The following is a 21,249-nucleotide window of genomic DNA, read 5'->3' as shown; positions in this document are numbered from 1 at the left end:
GCTGGCTCGGGAATTCTGGGAGTTGAAGTCCAGGAGTCATGAAGGGGCCTTAGTTCCCCCACGCTGACTCAGGAATTCTGGGAGTTGAAGTCCACCAGTCATAAAAGAGCCAAGGTTGCCTACCCCTGGCCTAGGCCCCTTCATGACACGTGGACTTCAACTCCCAGAATTCCTGAGCGAGCCATGCTGAGGGGAAAGGGAGAGGTTTCCAAGCTGAGCCAAGCTGGCTCAGGAATTCTGGGAGTTGAAGTCCACGAGTCATAAAAGAGCCAAGGTTGCCTACCCCTGGCCTAGGCCCCTTCATGACTCGTGGACTTCAACTCCCAGAATTCCTAAGCCAGCCATGCTGAGGGGAAAGGGAGAGGTTTCCAAGCTGAGCCAAGCTGGCTCAGGAATTCTGGGAGTTGAAGTCCACGAGTCATAAAAGAGCCAAGGTTGCCTACCCCTGGCCTAGGAACTATTGGCTAACCCTTTGTTAAAATCATGAGCGTTGACCTTAGGCATTGCTTGCTTGCCCCCCTCCTGGATATTAACTCTCTCCTTTGTTGCTGTAGGACAATGAACTGGAAAAAATCACAAGACGGTTTACCATAGAACTCGCAAAGAAAGGCTTTATTGGTATGTAATACTGGAATATGTGTATTGATTTGGGCGAGAGGGATCATTCAGCAGTACTCTCCAACTGTGCCTTCACCTACCCACCCCACCCCCAAAATAGCACTGGTAACTTTTATTTTTTTAAAGATTTTATTAGATTTTATAGGGTTAAGAATAACATTTTGGAAGGCAATGTGGTAATTGGCTTAAACAGTAGGTCAGTAATACAATCATTAGCGAGTATCTCAGGTTACACCATCAAATATTTCTTCTCGGTTTCCGTTGACATTTGCTGTTTCATATTTATGCTAATAAATTTCTAATTATATCAAAATGCAGTAAAAAATTTCAGTATCTCATTAATAAATACTTTTTTTTCTTTTTGCTTATACATAATAGATCTCAGTAGACAATCGATGTCCTGTTACAAAATTTTACCAACTTTGATTTTTAGTTACAGTATTCCAATTTAACCTTTAATATCCATAGTATTTAACTTCCAGGTAACCCAAATTTCCTTGCATCTCATTTCATAGAAATTTTAAATATCTAAAATACACCTATTAAAACTTAAAATATCTTCTTATTCTATTCCATAAACATTTTCTACTTCCCATCCTAATAGATCACCGCCTTAATAATAGAGTATCTTATTAGTTCAGATGCATCATCTATATACACTGGGCTAATCAATCATTCAAGCCTATTTTCTTATAGTTAATTTAAATTTCCCTTGTTAATCTAAATCTTCAATATTCAACCAATTAATCCCCTGTGGGTTTTTTTGCTACTTTCTGACTATTTTAAATCTAGTACTCAAATTTCCTTTTATTTCAGAATCTCCCTTTAGCCCACTAACTGACAGTTTAGGATCCTCTCTAATAAAACAGTTTTTCTAATAAAATTAGAAAATTTTTCAACCTAATTCTAGCTTTCTTCTTTTGCCAGCCAGGTTTGCATATCAGGGCTTTTATATCATCAGATAGGTCTCTCTTCATTCTTGTGTGGATTAAAGGAGACCATGTAGTTGCTAATTTTCTAAGAAGAGCACTGGTAACTTGAACGCAGTACTGCATATGTGGCACTGAAAGACAAGAGTGTTTTTGTTTCCTTGTTTTAATTAATCAGGTTACAGCAAAAGCCTTGGCTTGCATGCTCGGTGCATTTGGCTCCAGGGATGTTGGAAAATTCATTCATCTGGGAACAGAATTCTTCCAGGTTGATGAATTGTCACACCTCTATCCTCAGCACTCCACATCAAGCATACCTACAGAATCATATTAAAGAAATCAGCTCTTTGCTTGGCTCATTAAGCTGTCAAATCAAAAGAGCAATTTGTCTAATTTGTTCACTTCATAACCGAGCTCTGGGCTGGGTTGGAGAAGTGCCTGATTTTATCCTGTTCTCTTTTTTTGCTGTAAGCATGCCGTTCGCTCTTTAATAATCTCTCCAGCATCCAAATCATAGGAACAAATTTCCCTTCCCTTCTTTCTCTTTCCACCCGCAACTATTCCGTGGACCCTGAGCCCTTTCTGGAAGCCAGGGGCCATTCCTTGACAAGATGCGATAGAGCAGAACAAACGGCTTGAGAAAGAAGAAAAACGTTCAATTTATAAGCATCCTTTGGTAGCTTGGGGTACAAGTCAGTATTTTATTTTATTTTTTATTTTTATTTATTTTAATTCCATTTATATCCCGCCCTTCTCCGAAGACTCAGGGCAGCTTACAAGCTTAGCAGTAGCCTTCATTCTATGTATATGCCTGCTTATTAGGGCTTTCACACACACCCCCAAGCGGCATTATTACAAAGTCAGCTTAATTGCCCCCAACAATCTGGGTCCTCATTTTACCCACCTCGGAAGGATGGAAGGCTGAGTCAACCTTGAGCCTGGTGGGATGCGAACCTGCACTAATTGCAGGCAGCTGGTGTTACTTAAGGAGGCATTAGCCCACTGCTCCACCTTCCCATTATCTTTAAAAAACAACAACAAAACTTTAAGGTACAGATTACTTTTTTTCTAGAAGTAGGGATAGTCTTCTACTTTTTGTCTTCTAATTGAATGGGGACGTTTCCCTCCATTTAGACCACAATCGTTGCATCCATTAATAAGGACAATGTTACTTGTATTCATGGCTTTGCAGCGTAACCTTAACCTAACCATAAGCAATACCACAGCTGAGTCTTCTGGTTTCCATGCACGGAATGGTCTGTGTTTAATGGTGCGTTCCCCTCTTTGTTCCTGATTGTGCCAAACAGGGCCTGGTGTGGATGTGCCCGCGCCTGACATGAGCACCGGTGAGCGGGAGATGTCGTGGATTGCAGACACCTACGCTAATACCATAGGACACTATGTAAGTTCTGAACCGAAGCGCAAGCTTCGCTTATGGCACAGTGGCCTTACGACATGTTCTTCAAGTTGCGTGCAACCTGATGTCAGTGCTGCAAACACTGACATGTTTTTTTTGCACTGACAATATAAGAGACAGTCTTTTGTTTAAACTGCTTCGCTTTGAATCTTGAAGGGAGGGAATTTTCTAACGGCTATTTTGAGAAGATTAGAAAAGCCCGCGTACAGAATGGGAAGGGAAACCTCATAATGTAAAACTAATTGGATAATGTGATTTATGACATGTAGATAAGGGCGGGGATTGTGTGTGTGTTACGATGGGTTTGGGGGGAAGGAGATTTCAGATTCTGGCATCCCTCCACGAGTGCCGATGTTTCGTTTCATTATTAAGACTTTTTAGATAAACAATAGAGGGACACGGTGGCTCAGTGGGTTGGGACGCTGAGCTTGTCGATCAGAAGGTCGGCAGTTTGGCGGGTCGAATCCCGAGTGCCATGTAACAGTGCCTGTTACTCGTCCCAGCTTCTGCCAACCTAGCCGTTCGAAAGCACGTAAAAATGCAAGTAGAAAAATAGGGACCACTATGGTGGGAACGTAACAGCGTTCCGTGCGCCTTTGGCTTCTAGTCATGCTGGCCACATGACCACGGAGATGTCCTTGGACAAGCGCTGGCTCTTCAGCTTTGAAACGGAGATGAGCACCGGTCCCTAGAGTTGGAAACAACTAGCACACATGTGCGGGGGAACCTTTACCTTTACCTAGATAAACAATACTTGCATTTTGTTTGAACTGTCTCATTTATCGGAACCATGACACCTAACATAGACCTGGAGCAGATTTGCAGTTCTTTGGAAAAACAGCGTAAGGCCAACATAAGATCTATAGGTCTGCAAGCATCACTGTTGAATAAGAGTCTGTCCTCCAATAGTTTTAATTGGAAAAACGTATATCTCTGAAACGCTTTCCTGCTTGAAACACGAAGGGTCCTTGGTGCTCTCCGAACTTGGTTGTTTTCCTGCGGACGTCTCAGTACCCAAACTAGGTAACATCATCAGGAACCAGGATGAACTCTTTCATAAATCAAATTCCCCAAATAGAATTGCAATGTAGGGGTTGTCCTTCAGCTTTAAGTTTCTGTCTGCAGAATGATGAGTCCAGCTAGTTTTAATTCTCAATTCCACGCAAAGCTTTTCCTCCAACGTGACAGGTGGTGGTATCTGTGCCTCTGTTGTCCCCCTCTAGCGATGTGCTAGGTGATTTGAGTGGGAGTCACCTAACATGGGATAGGAGAGCTTCTCTGCCACACATTACAAAAAAGATGCTGAGACTTTTTTTTGGGGGGGAAAGTGCAGAGAAGAGCAACTAAGATGATTCAAGGGCCCGGAGATGAAAACGAAGAACGGTTGCAGGAATTGGGTTTTGGGTAGTCTAAAGAAAAGAAGAAATAGGGGTGACGTGATAGCCGTATTCCAGTGTTTGAGAGGCTGGCGCAAAGAAGAGGGGGTTAATTTGTTTTCCAAAGCACCAGAAGGCAGGACAAGAAACAAGGGATGGAAAATAAGGAGAGAAGCAACCTGGAATTAAGGAGAATCTTCCTAACAGTGAGGACAATTAACCAGTGGAACAGCTTGCCTCCAGATGTGGTTGCTTCACCACCGAAAGTTTTTAAGAAGAGACTGGACAGCCACTTGTCTGAAATGGTGTTAGGATCTCCTGCCGGAGCAGAGCGCTGGAAGACCTCCAAGGTCCCGTCCAGCTCGATTTTGATTCTGATCTGCTCCTGGAAGCTTGCAGATCAGTTAAGATCTATTATTTTGTTTTATGAGCAGCCATCACGTAGGACAAACCTCTTTTCTTTTTCACATCCTTTTTCTCCCTACACCACAGTGCTCCTCAACCACATAGAGGTTAACCTCTACCTCATAGAGTTCATACAATCTATCGAGTCACATTCAAAGGCCCCGCTGGCTTCTCTTCCTTTGCCTGCTAGTTCTCTGTGTATCGGAGCCATAAATGAATCAAGATGCACATGGAGGAGGAGGAGATCTTGGCACGTTGGCAAAGTTCGATGGCCCAAGCTTTGGCCTTTGTTGCCACTCGAGGTTAAATAATGTTAAGACTTCGATTAAAACCAGTCTAGTTCTGCCCGCAGTAACCTGTGCTAGTAATCTGTATTTAGTTCATTGCAACGTAACTGGCGTTCAACATTTTGAGGCGGTTGTTTATGCATTGTTGGTGCGCACTGTTAAGTGTTAACAAACTGGCATAAAACTATGGGAACAGTTCATCTCTCAACATGAATTGCATCCATGCCGTAATAGCCCTAAAACAAGACCAGGCCCGATTCTAAAAAAAAAACAATCGACAATATTTAATAATAATTGAAAGCTCTGCTCTCTGATTTTGACAGCTGCATCAATCGACTAGGGAAAATAATCTTTTGGGAAATGCGGTCGGTGCCAGAGAGCTTTTCTTTTGAATTCAGTTTTGTACCTAATCGTCCTCAATTAGAAAGCAGGGGAGAAAAATTGGAGACTCGGGTTTTTTCTGGGCCACAAAAAGAATGTCCTTCCTTTCAAAAAAAAAAATTTAATTATTCATGCATGAGCAAGCATTTGAATTATTCCACTTCGGTTCATCTGAGTTAACATTTTGCTTATTCAGGGCGACCATGGAAACAAGTTTTCTGAACAGCCTCTTGACTGACTCTCCATGGACTTCTCTCACATTTTATTTGAGATGGATACTGCTTAAAAAGTTTGGCCAAAAAAAAAAAATCACTCCGGATTGCAAGACTATTCAACCAAGTGACAGATGCTCCGCATGTAAATTCTTCAGACCTTTGTTTTCCCACACACACACACACATTGTGGAGAGGAGAGAAAAGGGGAAAATAATTTTGCTCTTTAGTATTCTAGTCAATAAAGCTGCAGCTCTAAGTAACTTTTCCCTTTTTTGGCCAGATTTATTAAGAGAGGTTTTTCCTGCCTTGATTCACTGGCGTTCTTCTCTTGTTTCCAGCAAATTGCTAAAAATAGACATGTTCTTGCTCTTAGGTCTAACGCAATAGAGAATTCACTGGAAAATCCTTATTTTATATCGTAACCGATAGCTCGTTGCCTAAAGGAATTGATCTATTGCTCGTCTGACTGGTGCAGTTCATGAATTTAAAAGCCAGTGGCTTTTCTTTGTAGGGATCGCCTGCGTACGATGCCATGCTTGCTCAAATAAACAAATCTCACCTGCCTTGTGATTGGCTTCATCAAAGATTTTTGGGAAGCTCAAAAAGCTGCTAAATAGACCAGAGTTGATTAACCAAAATATGTGCGTTTTATAGGATGTTCTGATGGAACGTCTACGGAGATCCTCAGTCATCCAGACCACGGGCTTTTTCAAAAGGCAGGTGGATTGTCCTTGTTTTTCCTTTGAAGACTTTTCACTTCTTATCCGAGAAGCTTCTTCAGTCCTGACTGAATTCTGAAAAACGAAGAACATCCACTTTTGCCTTTTGAAAAAAAAGCACTTTTGGGATTCTGGCCGAAAGCGTTTCAGTTTAAGATTAGATGAACAGTTTTGTTGTTTCGTTGCTGTTCCAAGGTGCTTGATAATCTCCCTTATCTAGACAAGGGGAGAAGAATTGAGCCCCTAAATAAAACTTAAGATTGGTGCAGAAACTGATGAATTGTAGATGCAATGTTTACCATCCAGATGTACTATGCCAGAGCCCGAATGGGGCACAGAGGCTTCTAGACCGTGTATAGATACAATTTCAGCCTCTCTTTCCCATTGGTTAGGCCCTGCCATCTCTCCTCTCTTGACTAAGCTTCAAATTGCAAAGCTGAACACGGTTGAGCAGAATATGCCCGCAGAGTTTTACGGTGCATAATGTGGGAACTATGACAACAACAGCATTATACACTTTCTAACAAATGAAACGCAAGAGCTTCATTTCGTATGAGTCTTGACTCATCGGCCAAAGAAAATAATAACTGGAAGCGGTGAGTCAGATATATTAAACCTCGAGACAAGCCAAGAGGGAAGAACATTTGTATTTTGAAAGAATTCCCATCAAATGTAAACAAAAGAAGAACCACAAAGAGGGGGAAAAAAAAGGAAAGCAAATAAAGTACGAGCTAAATTTGTGACGTGCTGCGTCAAGTCTTTTTGGCAGCTGTCAAAAAACGTGAAAGTTGTTTCTAAGCACAATTCTCAAGGACTTTCTCGCAAGCCATCTTGAGAAGGAATTTGAGCAACTTTACTGTTTCTCATTAAGAAGCAATTTGTGCCTTTGTGCTCTGGAGCAGAGATGTTTCTATTTTCTTTCTAACGCTCCTGCTGCGATCCGTTACTGAGGAGGGGGAAAAAAAATAAAAAGAGAAGCTTGCAGCTGGATGTTTATATGATAAGATTCCTGAATTTCGGTCCCTTTCAGAAATTCAGAGAACACTGGTAAAATTGCAAATGGATTGTCTCCATCTTGCTGCGTTAGCGGCAGCCAGGATGGAGAAACGCAGAGCGCTCAACGTGCGAACCCCACAACTCCGAAATCAGAATGTTTGGTTTGGTATTTGTGACTTGGCGTGCAAATTTGGATCATGAGATACACAGTTACGCAGACCCCAATTTTTTTTCGTTTCTTGTCGTGGCTTTGGGTTTCTTAGCGATTTGCAGTGCATTGTTCTTTGAAGAATGCCAACATGTGCAAAAAAGTAGAAATATAACCCAGCTACGTTTGAAGCTGGCTCCAGCGAGGGCAAAGTGAAGCAGTGCCCACCGTTCTGAAGAATCACGCCAGCAAAACCCGGAGGACGTTTCCATCTTTCAGCTTTGTCCTAAAAGTCAGATAACGCAGTGTAGAAAATTACTCCTCGCGGAGGAGGCTGTGATGTGTGAATATGGCTGTTCTTGGATATCGGAGCCCAGTAAAGGTAAAAGTTGGCAGAGGAGGCGTTAACGTGTGGCAGGGTAGATGTCAGACCCTCCAATCTGATCCTTTAAGAAAGAATGACCCTCGACTCCATTGGGTTGGAGTGAAAGTCACTCTTACTAAAGGATGCTGGCTGCTGTAAAGTCAGGCGAGCTCTGGGCTTCCCGTGCTCAAAAGACACACAAAGGTATCCCCTCATTCTAGTCCTTCCCTTGTGACCAGTCCCATCTTCAGCCAATCTGAACTGTGTTTTGAGAACGCAGAGGTGTTTTGGGATAATCCACGTTCTTTCTCAGGGCACCTGGCCTTGGATACTGGTGCGAGCTGACTCTGAGCTTCTCTGGTGTTTTTTTTTAATCAGCTGTCATTTCCCCCCCTCCCTTTTTCCCATCAGGCCCACCCCCAGCTTTATGGCCCCTCTGCCCTTCCTCCCCCTTCTAGCCTTTCACGGCAGGATGCCTGCGAGGCGCCAAGCTGAGCCTGGTGGACCTGACAGTAAACGTCTTGAGAACGTCTGCCCATCGCTTTTCGCCTGAACGTCCTTCCTCTTCTCTTGCAGGACATCAATGCACACGCCTGTGTGACAGGGAAACCCATCAGCCAGGGTGGGATCCACGGCCGCATCTCGGCCACCGGTCGCGGCGTCTTTCACGGGATCGAGAACTTCATCAACGAAGCGTCGTACATGAGCCTCTTGGGGATGACTCCAGGATTTGGAGATAAGACGTTCGCTATCCAGGTAGTGGATTCGCAAGAGTCACATGGGGGAGGGAAGGAAGGAAGGAAGGAAGGAAGGAAGGAAGGATAGCCTTGAGATAAGATAGTGGTATCCTTAATTCTTCAGGCAAGGAAGCTCAGTGGTTCATACGCGTGAGCCGCACAAGCTTTTAAATCAGGTGTTAGACCTGTCTTCCTCAAAACTGGAAGAATACTGTTCTGTGTGGTTCTCTGCAGAAATTCTATGAGTGCACATATTTAGGAATTAATTTATGATCAAGCGGTCTAGGACTGTGCCCCAGGCTAGGAAGTCACAAGAGGAAAAGTACGTTTTGGGGTGTGTGTGTGTGTGTGTGTGTGTGACTGATAAACTTCTGGCATATCAAGCCAAGAAAATGGCAAGGATGTACAGCAGTCCTGCATATCCTTGTCATTAAGAGTTGAGGTTTGATTTCTGAATAAACAGAATGTTGGAAGAACATTTCTCTCACATTAAACACATAGTAAATTTCAGCCAAATGATTATTACAAGTAACACGTGAGTGGCATTTTTGCGGCCACTGTACCGGCTGTCTACCCATGAATGGCCATGAATAGGGTGGTTTTGATTCTAAAGCTTTTCTTGCAATAGCAATAGCACCTCTATATCGTTTCACCGTCCTTTTACAGCCCTCTCTAAGCGGTTTACAGAGTCGGCGTGTTGCTCCCAACAATCTGGTTCTTCGTTTTACTGGCCTCGGAAAGATGGAAGGCTGAGTCAGCCTTGAACTAGTGAGAATCGAACTGGCAGCGGGCAGAGAATCAGCCTGCAATTCTGCCTTCTGACCACCGCGCCACCCGAGTTCTTTAGAAAGTTGATAGACTGCGTGAAGCTGCTCCTAGAAAAATTAAGAGGTTCGAGCAAGGCTAAATAAAAAACTTTATTTTCCCTTCTTTTAAAATAGGGATTTGGCAACGTTGGCTTGCATTCTATGAGATATCTTCATCGCTACGGAGCAAAATGTGTAGCTATTGGAGAGAAAGATGGTGCTATTTGGAATCCCGATGGACTCGACCCGAAGGAGTTGGAAGATTATAAGCTGGTGGGCAAAACGGTTTACCGTGGTTAGCTGTCCTGTTTCATTGGCTGTGAAGCTTAGCAGTCACACTGTTGGTTATATTAGAAGCCTTTATGGTTAAAAAACAAACAAACGCAAACGGGCTTCAGATTAGAAAGACCTTATTAGATTTGCTTGAGTGAGGCAGTCAAGCTTTAGTTCTTTACAGGAAAATACAAAAGAGGATGAGACTCCCAAGTAAGATGTTGTGTAAGGAGGAGGAGCACACACACAAAATACACACACTTACACGTATACACACACGTATACACATATATACGTATACATATATATATATATGTATGTGTGTATATATATGTATATATGTGTGTGTGTGTATGTATATATATGTGTACGTTAAGTATTTGTCAAGTCTTGAATACACCTTGCTAATTAACTCTTTCTTTCCTGTTTGGCCTAACTCAAGGCTATCCACAGGATATAGTCACAACTTAGGACAGCTCATTATTTGTGTAAATTATTCAAATTGCTAATAAAGAATTTAGGGAGGTTGATATGATCATTTAGAACTTCTTATGTTCTCATCAGTCAGTCAAAAGACTTGACAAACACTTAACACATATATCTCCCTTGCTTCCTAGCAAATAAAGAGAGAAAGAACCTGTGGCTCAGGAAGTTAAAACAACTGCCTAATATATAATCAGTCCAGGTTCGAATCTCAGATAAAGGGTATGACTGACTGATGAGAACATAAGAAGTTCGAAATGGTCATATCAGCCTCCCTAAATTCTTTATTAGCAATTTGAATAATTTACATATATGTGTATGTGTGTATGTGTGTGTATGTGTGTATATATGTGTGTGCATGTATGTACACACACACACACACACACAAGTTTTTGTGGGGGGGGGTTGAAATATAGGACCTTAGTCCAGGAGTATCTTTGAGTATGTGTAGTCTAATGAAGAAAAGAACTAGGGGTGACACGATAGCAGTCTTCCAATATTTGAGGAGCCACCACAGATGAGCCCCTGAAGGCAGGACAAGAAGCAACGCATGGAAACTAATCCAAGGAGAGATCCAACCTAGAACTAAGGAGAAATTTTCTGCCAGTGCGAACGATTAACCTGTGGAACAGCTTGCCTCCAGAAGTTGTGGGTGCTCCAGCACAGGAGGCTTTTAAGAAGAGACTGGGTAGCTATTCGTCTGAAATGGCATAGGGTCTTCTGCTTGAGCAGAAGGTCAGGTTACAACAGGGGTCTCCAACCTTTCCGGGTTGGCAGCCCGGTGGGAAAGGGAGGGGCAGGCACATTTATGCGCACATGCACACAGACGCAAATGTGGCTGCACCTGGCTGCATGCGAATGAGGCCACGAACATGTGTGTGCAAATGGGGCTGCTAGTGCCGGCTCGTGGCGAGGCTAACGCTGGTGCAAGGTGCCGGGGTTGAGCACATGCACACACCCGTGTGCACTGGCCAGCACTCACGTGGTCCGGTATGGGCCGCGGCCCATAGTTTGGAGACCTCTGGATTAGAAGACTTCCAAGGTCCCTTTCCAACTCTGTCATTCTGTTCTGTTAAGCCACTAAAGCGTGGTAATCTCCGTCGTCGTCTCCCAACAGCAACACGGATCCATTCTCACCTATCCAAAAGCCCAGACTCTCGACTGCCATATTCTCGAAACCGACTGTGACATCCTCATCCCAGCGGCCAGTGAAAAGCAGTTGACAAAAGCCAACGCGCAGAAAGTCAGAGCAAAGGTAAGGTGGACGGGCAGCGTGGGGTCGAGGCTGGCTGCTCCAGCTGAGACCGTCCAGTGCCAGGTCCCTTTTTTTGCCGCCTCAATTGAAGAGATCCCCTAGGCTTAATGGTGGTGCTCTTCTGTTCTTTCCAGATCATTGCTGAAGGTGCTAACGGGCCCACCACCCCTGAAGCGGATAAGATATTCTTGGAACGGAACATCATGGTTATTCCAGTAAGGTTCTTTTTGTTGTTGTTAATCTGGGCATGAAAAACAATGTTAAGGTGATCGATAGAGATGTTGTTAATTGCGGAGTCATGTCTGACCCATCGCGACCCCATGGACAACGCTCCTCCAGGCCTTCCTGTCCTCTACCATCTTCTGGAGTCCATTTAAGCTCACGCCTACTGCTTCAGAGACTCCATCCAGCCACCTCCTTCTCTGTCGTCCTCTTCTTCTCTTGCCCTCAACCTTTCCCAGCATGAGGCTCTTCTCCAGTGAGTCCTTCCTTCTCATGAGGTGGCCAAAGGATTTGAGTTTCCGCTTCAGGATCTGGCCTTCTAAAGAGCAGTCAGGGTTGATCTCCTCCAGGACTGACCGGTTTGATCGCCTTGCAGTCCAAGGGACTCGCAGGAGTCTTCTCCAGCACCATAGTTCAAAGGCTTCAATTCTTTGGCGCTCAGCCTTTCTTATGGTCCAACTTGCACAGCCATACATTGCAACTGGGAAGACCATAGCCTTGACCAGGGCTTTTCAACCAGTGGTACGGGTAGTCACCCATGGTACATTGGCACCTGGCAGGTGGTACGTGACCATCCTAGAAGAGTGGTAATAGGGGAGGGGAATGAGCTGAACCGTTGGCAGCACCGCACAAGCCTGAGCGAGAGATGGCTGGAGCTGCAGCGCTGTCAGGGCTCAGCGGAAGTGCCAGGATCAGTGCTTCTTCAGGGCTGTCGGGGCTTAGTGGAAGCACCAGGATCAGCGCCAGGCTCCTGTTGGAGCTTGGCACTGATCCTGGCGCTTCTGCTGAGCCCAGAAGAAGCACCGATCAGCTGGAATGTTGCAGCATCCCCAGTTTTTGACACTTTGCTAGGCGACTGGTGGTACTCGGATGTTGCCATATCCTAAAAGTGGTACAATAGGTGAAAAGGTTGAAAAGCCCTGGCCTTGACTATGCACACTTTTGTTGGCAGGGTGATGTCTCTGCTTTTTAGTGTGCTGTCTAGGTTTCCCATGGCTTTCCTCCCTAGGAGCAAGCATCTTTTAATATCTTGGCTGCAGTCGATGGAGATAGCTTCTGATTTTATTTTATTTTATTTCTTTTTAAAAAGAGCTATTCTGCAGGGTTTTTCTTAAATAAACAGAATGGATCTTAATCTGTTTTCAGGAATGTATATTTTTAGTAGCAAATGAAGCCATGAAGGCTGCCTGCCTTTGGCTGTGTTGGACACGCACACAAAAAAAATCAATGTAGAAGATAAAAACTGTTTTTTTGCCTCATCCTCAGTCATACCCTGGTATTGGGGTCCCTCACCTCGGCAGCTTTTGTATGATTTGCGAACTTCAACTCCCAGAATTCCTCAGCCACCCGTTCAGTTCCGGGAGCTGAAGTCCACAAGTCGTAAAGTTGCCAAGGTTGGAGACCCCTGCGGGCCTAGCAAGTCCTTGATCTTGGTCCATAAGGAAGGAAGTTGTGTTGAACACACAGCCCACTCTTCCTCCTTGCCGTGGCTTAGTTTGGAAGCCGGAATGAATCTCCCTCAGGCATCCTCAGCCCCCATCGAGCTCTATCAGCAGAGGCAGGACCTTCGGATCTTCGCGATCTCTTTGATCGACTCCCCCCCCCTCCCAAATTCCTCAGCTAGTCTGGTAGTGGATGGGACGGAACCTTCATCTTGTTTTCTGACAATTCCACCCCACGTTTCCAAGAAGCTTTTGGGGTTAGTTGACTAACCTTGTGGATGGGAAGCTCTTCAACCTGAGGAGACTTCAAGCTATTGACCAAAGTCAAGTAAACTCTTTTCTGAGAGACATCCTCCTTGTTGGGGACTGTATCCTAAATGGTGGCTCAAAGAATACAGCCAATTGGGTGGAAGTAGAAATGGATTCCCTAGAACAGGGGTAGGCAACCTTGGCTCTTTTATGACTCATGGACTTCAACTCCCAGAATTCCTGAGCCAGCTATGCTGGCTCAGGAATTCTGGGAGTTGAAGTCCATGAGTCATAAAAGAGCCGAGGTTGCCTACCCCTGCCCTACAACCATTAAACTGGTTCCTGGGCTGCCGAACAGGATGCGAAGGCACTTACGTATTCCTTTCTGCTACTCTTTGCAGAGCGATGCCTCCTTATTTTTCTTCAACGCCTTGAGTTTTATTTACGTACTCCTTTATCTAATATACGCGGCCGCCCATCTCGCAACAAAGAGACAGACAGGCACACACAACGAAAGAGGCGTAAAAATAAACATCAGACACGGTCATAGAGACAACGCCCGGGGTTCTATCAACCGTGAACTCTTTATTCTTTTGAATTCTTTGCTCTTCCTTTGATGTGCCTGTTAATAAGTGTTTTTGACAGTCGTAGTTTGTCAGTTCACTTTTTAAGCCAATGACCGTCAAGTGCAGAAAATCAGGAGCCCAGGCAGTGCAAATGAGTATATAGGCTTATTTCGAGCTGAGGCTCTTTACAAAAGACTGAACTGCTGACGGTCAAAGCAAATTAAATCTTACCCGCCCGTTCAGTCTAGATCAAGGGGTGTCAAAACGATGCATCGTGCCGAAACGGGGCCCACCCCATTGCCGGCAATGGGAAAAAGTCGTGGTATGTTGCGACACATTAACGTTGCGAGTTTGACAGCTCTGATCTAGATCGTTCCTAACCTTAAACCGGTCTACTTATTGTTCATTTCCTCCCTTATTCTCTCTCTCCACAGGACCTTTATTTAAACGCTGGCGGTGTGACTGTGTCTTATTTTGAATGGTTGAAGAACCTGAACCACGTCAGCTACGGCCGCTTGACCTTCAAGTACGAAAGGGACTCAAATTACCATCTGCTAAGTACGTAGAATGGGTTCTTCCCTCGTTATATACCAGCCTTGGCCCACTGGGTGGGCATGTCTGAGCTGCTTGATCACTTTCAGAGGTGCACCGCGCCCGATGGCTTTCACTGGTTTTGGGCTGGAAATTATAGTGGTGGATTTTTGGCATTGCATTGCTTGAAAGTTTGGGGCAGATTAATGGCATAAGAGGAAATTGTAAGAGGAAGTAGATCTACCTTAAAGGTAAAGGTTCACCCGCACATACTACTTAGCTCTCATCAGCTAGCCATACCCTTCTGCGATTCCTAGAAGTTAATAAGAGGTTAATACAGCTGCCTAAGAGGCAAGTGGCTCCGGGTTCACATTTCAGAAGGGTATGGCTAGCTGATGAGAGCTAAGTAGATTGAAATAGCTGTACTAGTCTCCCTTTAACTCTTTGTCAATGAATTTAAATTTAACATGCTTAAAAAAGGTAATGGTTCCCCCGCACATGCGTGCTAGTCGTTTCCAACTCTAGGGGCCGGTGCTCATCTCCGTTTCAAAGCCGAAGAGCCAGCGCTTGTCCGAGGACGTCTCCGTGGTCATGTGGCCGGCATGACTAGATGCCAAAGGCGCACGGAACGCTGTTACCTTCCCACCGGAGTGGTCCCTATTTTTCTACTTGCATTTTTACATGCTTTCGAACTGCTAGGTTGGCAGAAGCTGGGACGAGTAACAGGCGCTCACTCTGTTACGCGGCACTCGGGATTCGACCCGCCAAACTGCCGACCTTCTGATCGACAAGCTCAGTGTCCTAACCCACTGAGCCACCACGTCCCACATAGATCTACCTTGGCAGCACATTAGAGAAGGAAGTTTTTTCAACTCCGAGAAGAACTGTCTTTTGATCATCCAGTTAGTTCCCTTGGCCAGGAGATTTAACCGGCTGTTTTCCTTCCTTTAGTGTCTGTTCAGGAGAGCTTGGAAAGGAAGTTTGGGAAACACGGGGGAAGTATTCCGGTTGTGCCTACTGCAGAATTCCAGGATAGAATATCTGTAAGTAGCTCTTGCAAAAATTTAATTTCGTTAAGAAGTACGTCTAAGCAAACTCTGCGCCGTGCAGCAACAAAACCCACAGAGAAATCTGAAGAAATAAGCTAAAACGCTGCACTTTTAACTCTGCTGAAGGCTGACGTTTCGGCTTGGCTCGTATTTATAATGCCAAGAATAAATGGACTGATAAAAAGTTTCAAATACAGGTTGTCCTCGAAATTACGATCACGACTGGGTCCAAAATTTGCGTGGTTAAGTAAGACAGATGCTAAGCCATTTGACCACCTTTCTCGCCGCAGTTGTTAAGGTAGCAAAACAGTTGTTCGGTGAATCTGGCTCCACCATTGGGAATCACATTGACCCCGGGACGCTGCAACTGTCATAAATACGAGTCAGTTGGCCAAGCATCTGGATTTTGATCACGTGACCCTGGGGGTGTGTGTGTGCTTCAGTGGTCATAAGTGTGAAAAACGGTCGTAAATCACTTTTGCGGTGCTGTTGTAAATTTGAACAGTCACTAAACGAATGATTGTTAAGTCGAGGATGGTCCCAAGTGAAGTCTAAACTTGATATTGTTTGAATATCGTGCATTGATTCCAGTACGCAATACCGCGTTTCCCCGAAAGTAAGGCCTACGCTGAAAATAAGCCCTAGCTTGATTTTGAGGTGGGTGGGTGGGCCTAATACAGGCCCTATCCCAAAAACAAGCCCTAGTTTTGGGGCGAGGTGCAGGTCTAAAAATCAAGCTAGGACGGGGATTGGTGGGGTGGAGCTGCCCCATACGCCCTACACCCACTTACCATTGTGGCCAGGCCTTTCCGGAAGGCCACTGCAGCCGAGAACCGAGCTGTGGCTTGAAGGCCTCATAGGCCTTCTGGAAAGGCCTGGACTGCAAAATTGCAGGCCAGAATGCAACCACAGGACGAAGCTGCTCTTTCAGCCGCAGAAGGAAGTGGGCCATCCGGGCAGGGCTGTTGCATGTCGGAGGTGAGTGGAAAAGATACCTCTCGGTAATAAAACCCGGTATCTCTTTTGGAGGCAAAAGCCCAAATGTCATGGTTCCGACAGATGGAACTCTTCAAAGAACTTCGAGGCATTGTTTACCTTAAAGAATCTTTATTCGAGAAGCATAGCATCGGCACTAACACGGTAGAAGCCAAAAACTGGATTCACTTCCTCTGCGCCCATAGTATCAAAGCACAATTCCCTCCTCCAGTTGATAAGTCATAAATCCCATACTCCATTTAGTTTGAAATGCGGGCTCTCCCTCCATTTCTCCAGCCCGCCAAATCTTTATCCTCTCTCATTTCAATAACCTTGGTTCCCACACTAGGTTCAGTATTGTTATGTCTAGCTAAACTCTCATGCACAATCCTCCCCCCCAGCATCGTCTAACTCTAAAAGTAAAACATAAGAAGAAAATGGTTGCATCTGTTGTGATTCAGCGTCAGCCTGTGGTTTCGGCAGCTGAGTCTGATGATTCTGAAGAGGAGGAGGAGGAGGAGTTTGGAGAGACTTTGGTGTCAGAGGAAGGTTCTGTTGCACTTCAGAACTCTCAGCTTGGCCCCTCCCGTCTTGTTCCTCCTCAGACTCAGCTGTGTGAGCATGAGGGATTGGAAGAAGACGATCCACAGCTAGCTCTGTTCAGGGACGCTAGGAGCAGGAGGCAATCTAGTAGAGCAGAACAGAGGAAAGCAATGAGGCAACTCGGGAGAAGGCAATGAGAAGCCACACCTTGGCACTGCTGATAAAAGGGGAATGTGTGGGAGGTGCTGGTTGCTGAAGGCAACCGTTTGAAGATCTTCTGCTAGAGTCCTGGTCTGTTACTCTTGTTTAACTCTTGTTTAACCTTTTGGTTTAAATCTTGTTTGAACCTTTCGTTTAACTGTTGTTTGAACTCTTTGTAAATGAATTTGGTTGGGTTTTTTTCCAGCCTGTTGATTATAAAAAGGGGTTGTCCCTGACATTCAAACAGGGCCGGTCGTAGGCTGGAAAAGAACAGCATCTGTTAACTGTTGTCAAAGCAAAAACATCCGATGTTAGCAGCGTTGACACCATAAAACAAGACCGGGTCTTATTTTCGGGGAAATGCAATACGTACGCTGCATATGATTATTTTTTTTTTAGTTCGGCGGGTATAAACCTCTACCCACCCTGTTTTTGACCCGATGTTCAAGTAACTTTCAGTTCACCCATTTCTACTAAAAGGCGGTACCTAGAAATGACATTATAGAGGGGGATTTGACCGACTCAAGCCAAGCTGGTTGACTTTATAGACCGGGCTTTTGATGGCTGTTCATTTCCCCACAGGGCGCCTCGGAGAAAGACATCGTGCATTCGGGCTTGGCCTACACCATGGAGCGATCCGCGCGGGTAGGTATTAAACATTAAATGCCATGGATTTATTTTTATTTTTTTTGCTTTTGCTTTATTTTGTTTGCCTCATGGCGGAAAAATTAGCCGTGAGAAGCAGAGGGGTAGCATTGATGATTAATGTCGCCCTTAGCAATCCAGCTTCCTCTCTTTGGAGATGAGAAGGCAGAATTATCTAGGGCCACAATTGTTGGAGGGGAGTTGAGGCAACAGCCCGCGAAGACGTTTATTGAAAAGACAAAGCTCAGTATAAGCCTGTGTGCAATTGTGCCATCAAGCGTGTCGGCTTAATCCGAGGAAGCGGAGGTTTCTCTCCATTGCTCTCTTGTGGCAAGCAGAGTAACAGAGTTGGAAAGGGACCTTGGAGGTCTTCTAGTCCAACCCCCCCTGCTCAAGCAGGAGATCCTGTACTCCTGGAGTTGCAACCACAATTGAGCCCGACATTTCTGTTGAAAGTGTGGAAAAACTGTTATGACTCACTTATTTCAGTGCCGTTGTAACTTTGAAGAGTCACTAAACGAGCTCTTTTACGTCGAGGACTAGCTGTACCATTTCAGACAGAACGGTTGTCCAATCTCTTCTTAAAAACCTCCAGTGCTGGAATTTGGCCACTGGAAATTATCCTTAACCGTGTCCCTTATTTTTGCGCAGTTTCACAACTAGCTGAGCTTTGAATTCCCCCATTTTTTTAAAATGAAAAAAATGGATAGATCTTTTAACAAAAGCCTAATGGGTAACCCTCTAAATCAGGGGTCCCCAACCCCTGGTCTCTGGACTGGTCGGCAAACTAGCAACCGGTCAGCACAAGCAAGGAAAGCCCCATCCCCAGGATGCAGGCAACACACAAAACCACGCACCCTCCGGCCCCTGGAAAAACCTCTCTCCACGGAACCCGTCCCCGGTGCCTTAAAGGTTGGGGAACCTCTGCTCTAAATATTCCTCAGTAATAGCTTCTATTCTCTGAACCTGGTTTGCTTTAGCTAGAGCTAATAGCAGTTGGAAAATCCAGTAGTATTCCCACGAGCCTCGTTCCTCCAGGTTTGATTTACAGGTTTGCAGGTCACCCCAGAGGGACGCGGTGGCTCAGTGGGTTAGGACGCTGAGCTTGTCGATCAGAAGGTCGGCAGTTTGGCAGTTCGAATCCCGAGTGCCGCGTAGCAGAGTGAGCGCCTGTTACTCGTCCTAGCTTCTGCCAACCTAGCAGTTCAAAAGCACGTAAAAAATGCAAGTAGAAAAATAGGGACCACTTCGGTGGGAAGGTAACAGCGTTCCGTGCGCCTTTGGCGTCTAGTCATGCCGGCCACATGACCACGGAGACGTCCTCGGACAAGCGCTGGCTCTTCGGCTTTGAAACGGAGATGAGCACTGGCCCCTAGAGTGGGAAACGACTAGCACGCATGTGCGGGGGAACCTTTACCTTTACCTTTAGGTCACCCCAAGCCTTCCCAGAAAATAAAACACGAAGGCAGAACTGTTCAGCGGTTTCCCACGAGGATTTGCAAAAGCGTGGCGAAGGTCCTAACTCTGCCATTTTTTTAAATGTCCCACAGCAAATCATGCGCACCGCCATGAAGTACAATCTCGGTCTGGACCTGAGAACAGCTGCCTACGTCAACGCGATCGAGAAGGTCTTCAAAGTGTACAACGAAGCCGGCCTGACCTTCACATAAACGGCCTCTCGGTCTCAGCCTGACCCGCCGTGTTCTGAGTCCTGTTGGGAAAGAAAAAAAAAAAGCTTACGAGAAGTTTACACAGAAATCCCTTTCTCACTTAGCTGTAGAGGATATGATTCTCAATTAGCTTCCGTTCAAGCTAGTCTTTTATATATATATATATAGGGCGGGGGGAAATCCATGGATTTAGGCTTCCCAGTCGAGAGACGACTAAAGATAACCAGCTCATCTGCACCGCCCTAAGATGTTTTTGTAGGTTTCATCTTGAGAAGTTACACCTTGTGTTCCCTTTCTGTCCTTGCACGGAAGCGTGGCCTCGCCACGCTAAGCAACTTAGCATCGCTTCTGACAACGTATAACGCTGAAGCAAATATTAAAACTGTTCAAGCACTTTGGCTTCAGGCAATGCTACACTTGTAGTTTAGGCACTTTTCAGTAAAAAGTTCTTTTGGATCGGTTCTGAAGACTGAATGGGTGACCTTCAAGAAGTAACCTAGATTTTCCATTTTTACAGCTAACAGGAGCCAGAAGCCTTATTCCCTTTAAGCAAGGGTTGTGTTTCTTCTTCCTTATTGTTTATTATTTTTTTTAAATCTTTGCTCCTGCTACAGGCCTGCCTCTAAATCATGTACTTAGCCTCACCTTGATTGAAGCACTGTCCGGTTGTACGCAAAAGAGAGCGAGCTCCAGGAATTGATTCTTTTTATAAGCTGAACGAGCATCGTTGATGTACAGATACCCTGGGAGAATGGCTTCTTGTTTAATCTTGTCACTACATATCCACTTAGCTTATGTAATTTTTTTTAGAAAAAAGGATAACACGTACTTGAGCATAACCTTGGGAGGGTCTGAAGAATTTTTGTAAGTTTTTATTCTTCTTGGCTCTTAGTTTACGAAGTGCTTTTAGCATTAGCGTTGGCCCGTTGAACAATTAAAACGTAGAAATTATTGGCACCAAGAAGGTGGGCAGGCACACTGACGTAGTTTTTGCTCCATTCGTCTGGAATTGCTGATGTTGGGGGGGGGGAATTGGTTAGAGGGGGCCTTGGATCAGGATTGGATTGTTCCCGTAGCTGACTTGAAGGTCTTGACATGGTCTTGTGTCCAGATGAATTCTATAAGGTGTCAAGATTTATTTGTCTAATCAGTTAGGATGTTTTTAAGTTACACCCCAGCCTTTCCTGGAAATTCGTTCTTTTTTTTTCTAGCTCCTTTATAATTCATAACATAACATGGCAACGAAAGCAATTATTAAAAGTTGACATTTTGAAACATACTCTGGTTTGTGTCTTTTCTTTGTTGTTGTTGTTAGTTGCGAAGTTGTGTCCGACCCATCGCGACCCCATGGACAACGTTCCTCCAAGCCTTCCTGTCCTCTACCATCTTCTGGAGTCCATTTAAGCTCACGCCTACTGCTTCAGTGACTCCATCCAGCCACCTCGTTCTCTGTCGTCCCCTTCTTCTCTTGCCCTCAATCTTTCCCAGCATGAGGCTCTTATCCCGTGAGTCCTTCCTTCTCATTAGGTGGCCCAAGGATTTGAGTTTCAGCTTCAGGATCTGGCCTTCTAAAGAGCAGTCAGGGTTGATCTCCTCTAGGACTGACCGGTTTAATTGCCTTGCAGTCGAAGGGACTCGCAGGAGTCTTCTCCAGCACCACAGTTCAAAGGCCTCAATTCTTTGGCACTCGGCCTTTCTTATGGTCCATGTTTCTTTTCTACTCCGCGTAAATGGAGACCGTCTGGGA

The 21,249-nt window shown here is 45.0% G+C and overlaps 1 protein-coding gene across 1 annotated transcript in view; it reads left to right on the top strand.

Annotated features, from left to right (window-relative positions):
- Nucleotides 1-20,779, top strand: part of GLUD1 (glutamate dehydrogenase 1) — a 34,815-nt gene extending 14,036 nt beyond the window's left edge. Inside the window, exons 4-13 of the mRNA XM_081329743.1 lie at nucleotides 555-618; nucleotides 2,855-2,949; nucleotides 8,432-8,611; nucleotides 9,534-9,671; nucleotides 11,272-11,409; nucleotides 11,544-11,624; nucleotides 14,323-14,446; nucleotides 15,371-15,462; nucleotides 17,770-17,832; nucleotides 19,383-20,779. Of these exons, the coding sequence (XP_081185869.1) occupies nucleotides 555-618; nucleotides 2,855-2,949; nucleotides 8,432-8,611; nucleotides 9,534-9,671; nucleotides 11,272-11,409; nucleotides 11,544-11,624; nucleotides 14,323-14,446; nucleotides 15,371-15,462; nucleotides 17,770-17,832; nucleotides 19,383-19,502 (1,095 nt within the window). The 3' untranslated portion in view covers nucleotides 19,503-20,779. The remainder of the gene's footprint in view (nucleotides 1-554; nucleotides 619-2,854; nucleotides 2,950-8,431; nucleotides 8,612-9,533; nucleotides 9,672-11,271; nucleotides 11,410-11,543; nucleotides 11,625-14,322; nucleotides 14,447-15,370; nucleotides 15,463-17,769; nucleotides 17,833-19,382) is intronic.
- Nucleotides 20,780-21,249: the final 470 nt, after the last annotated feature.

This window comes from Vipera berus, assembly GCF_964194415.1.
Source record: "Vipera berus genome assembly, chromosome: 5".
NCBI lineage: Eukaryota > Metazoa > Chordata > Lepidosauria > Squamata > Viperidae > Vipera > Vipera berus.
The sequence above is the reverse complement of the archived record's forward strand: the minus strand, read 5'-3'. Positions and strand labels throughout refer to the sequence as shown.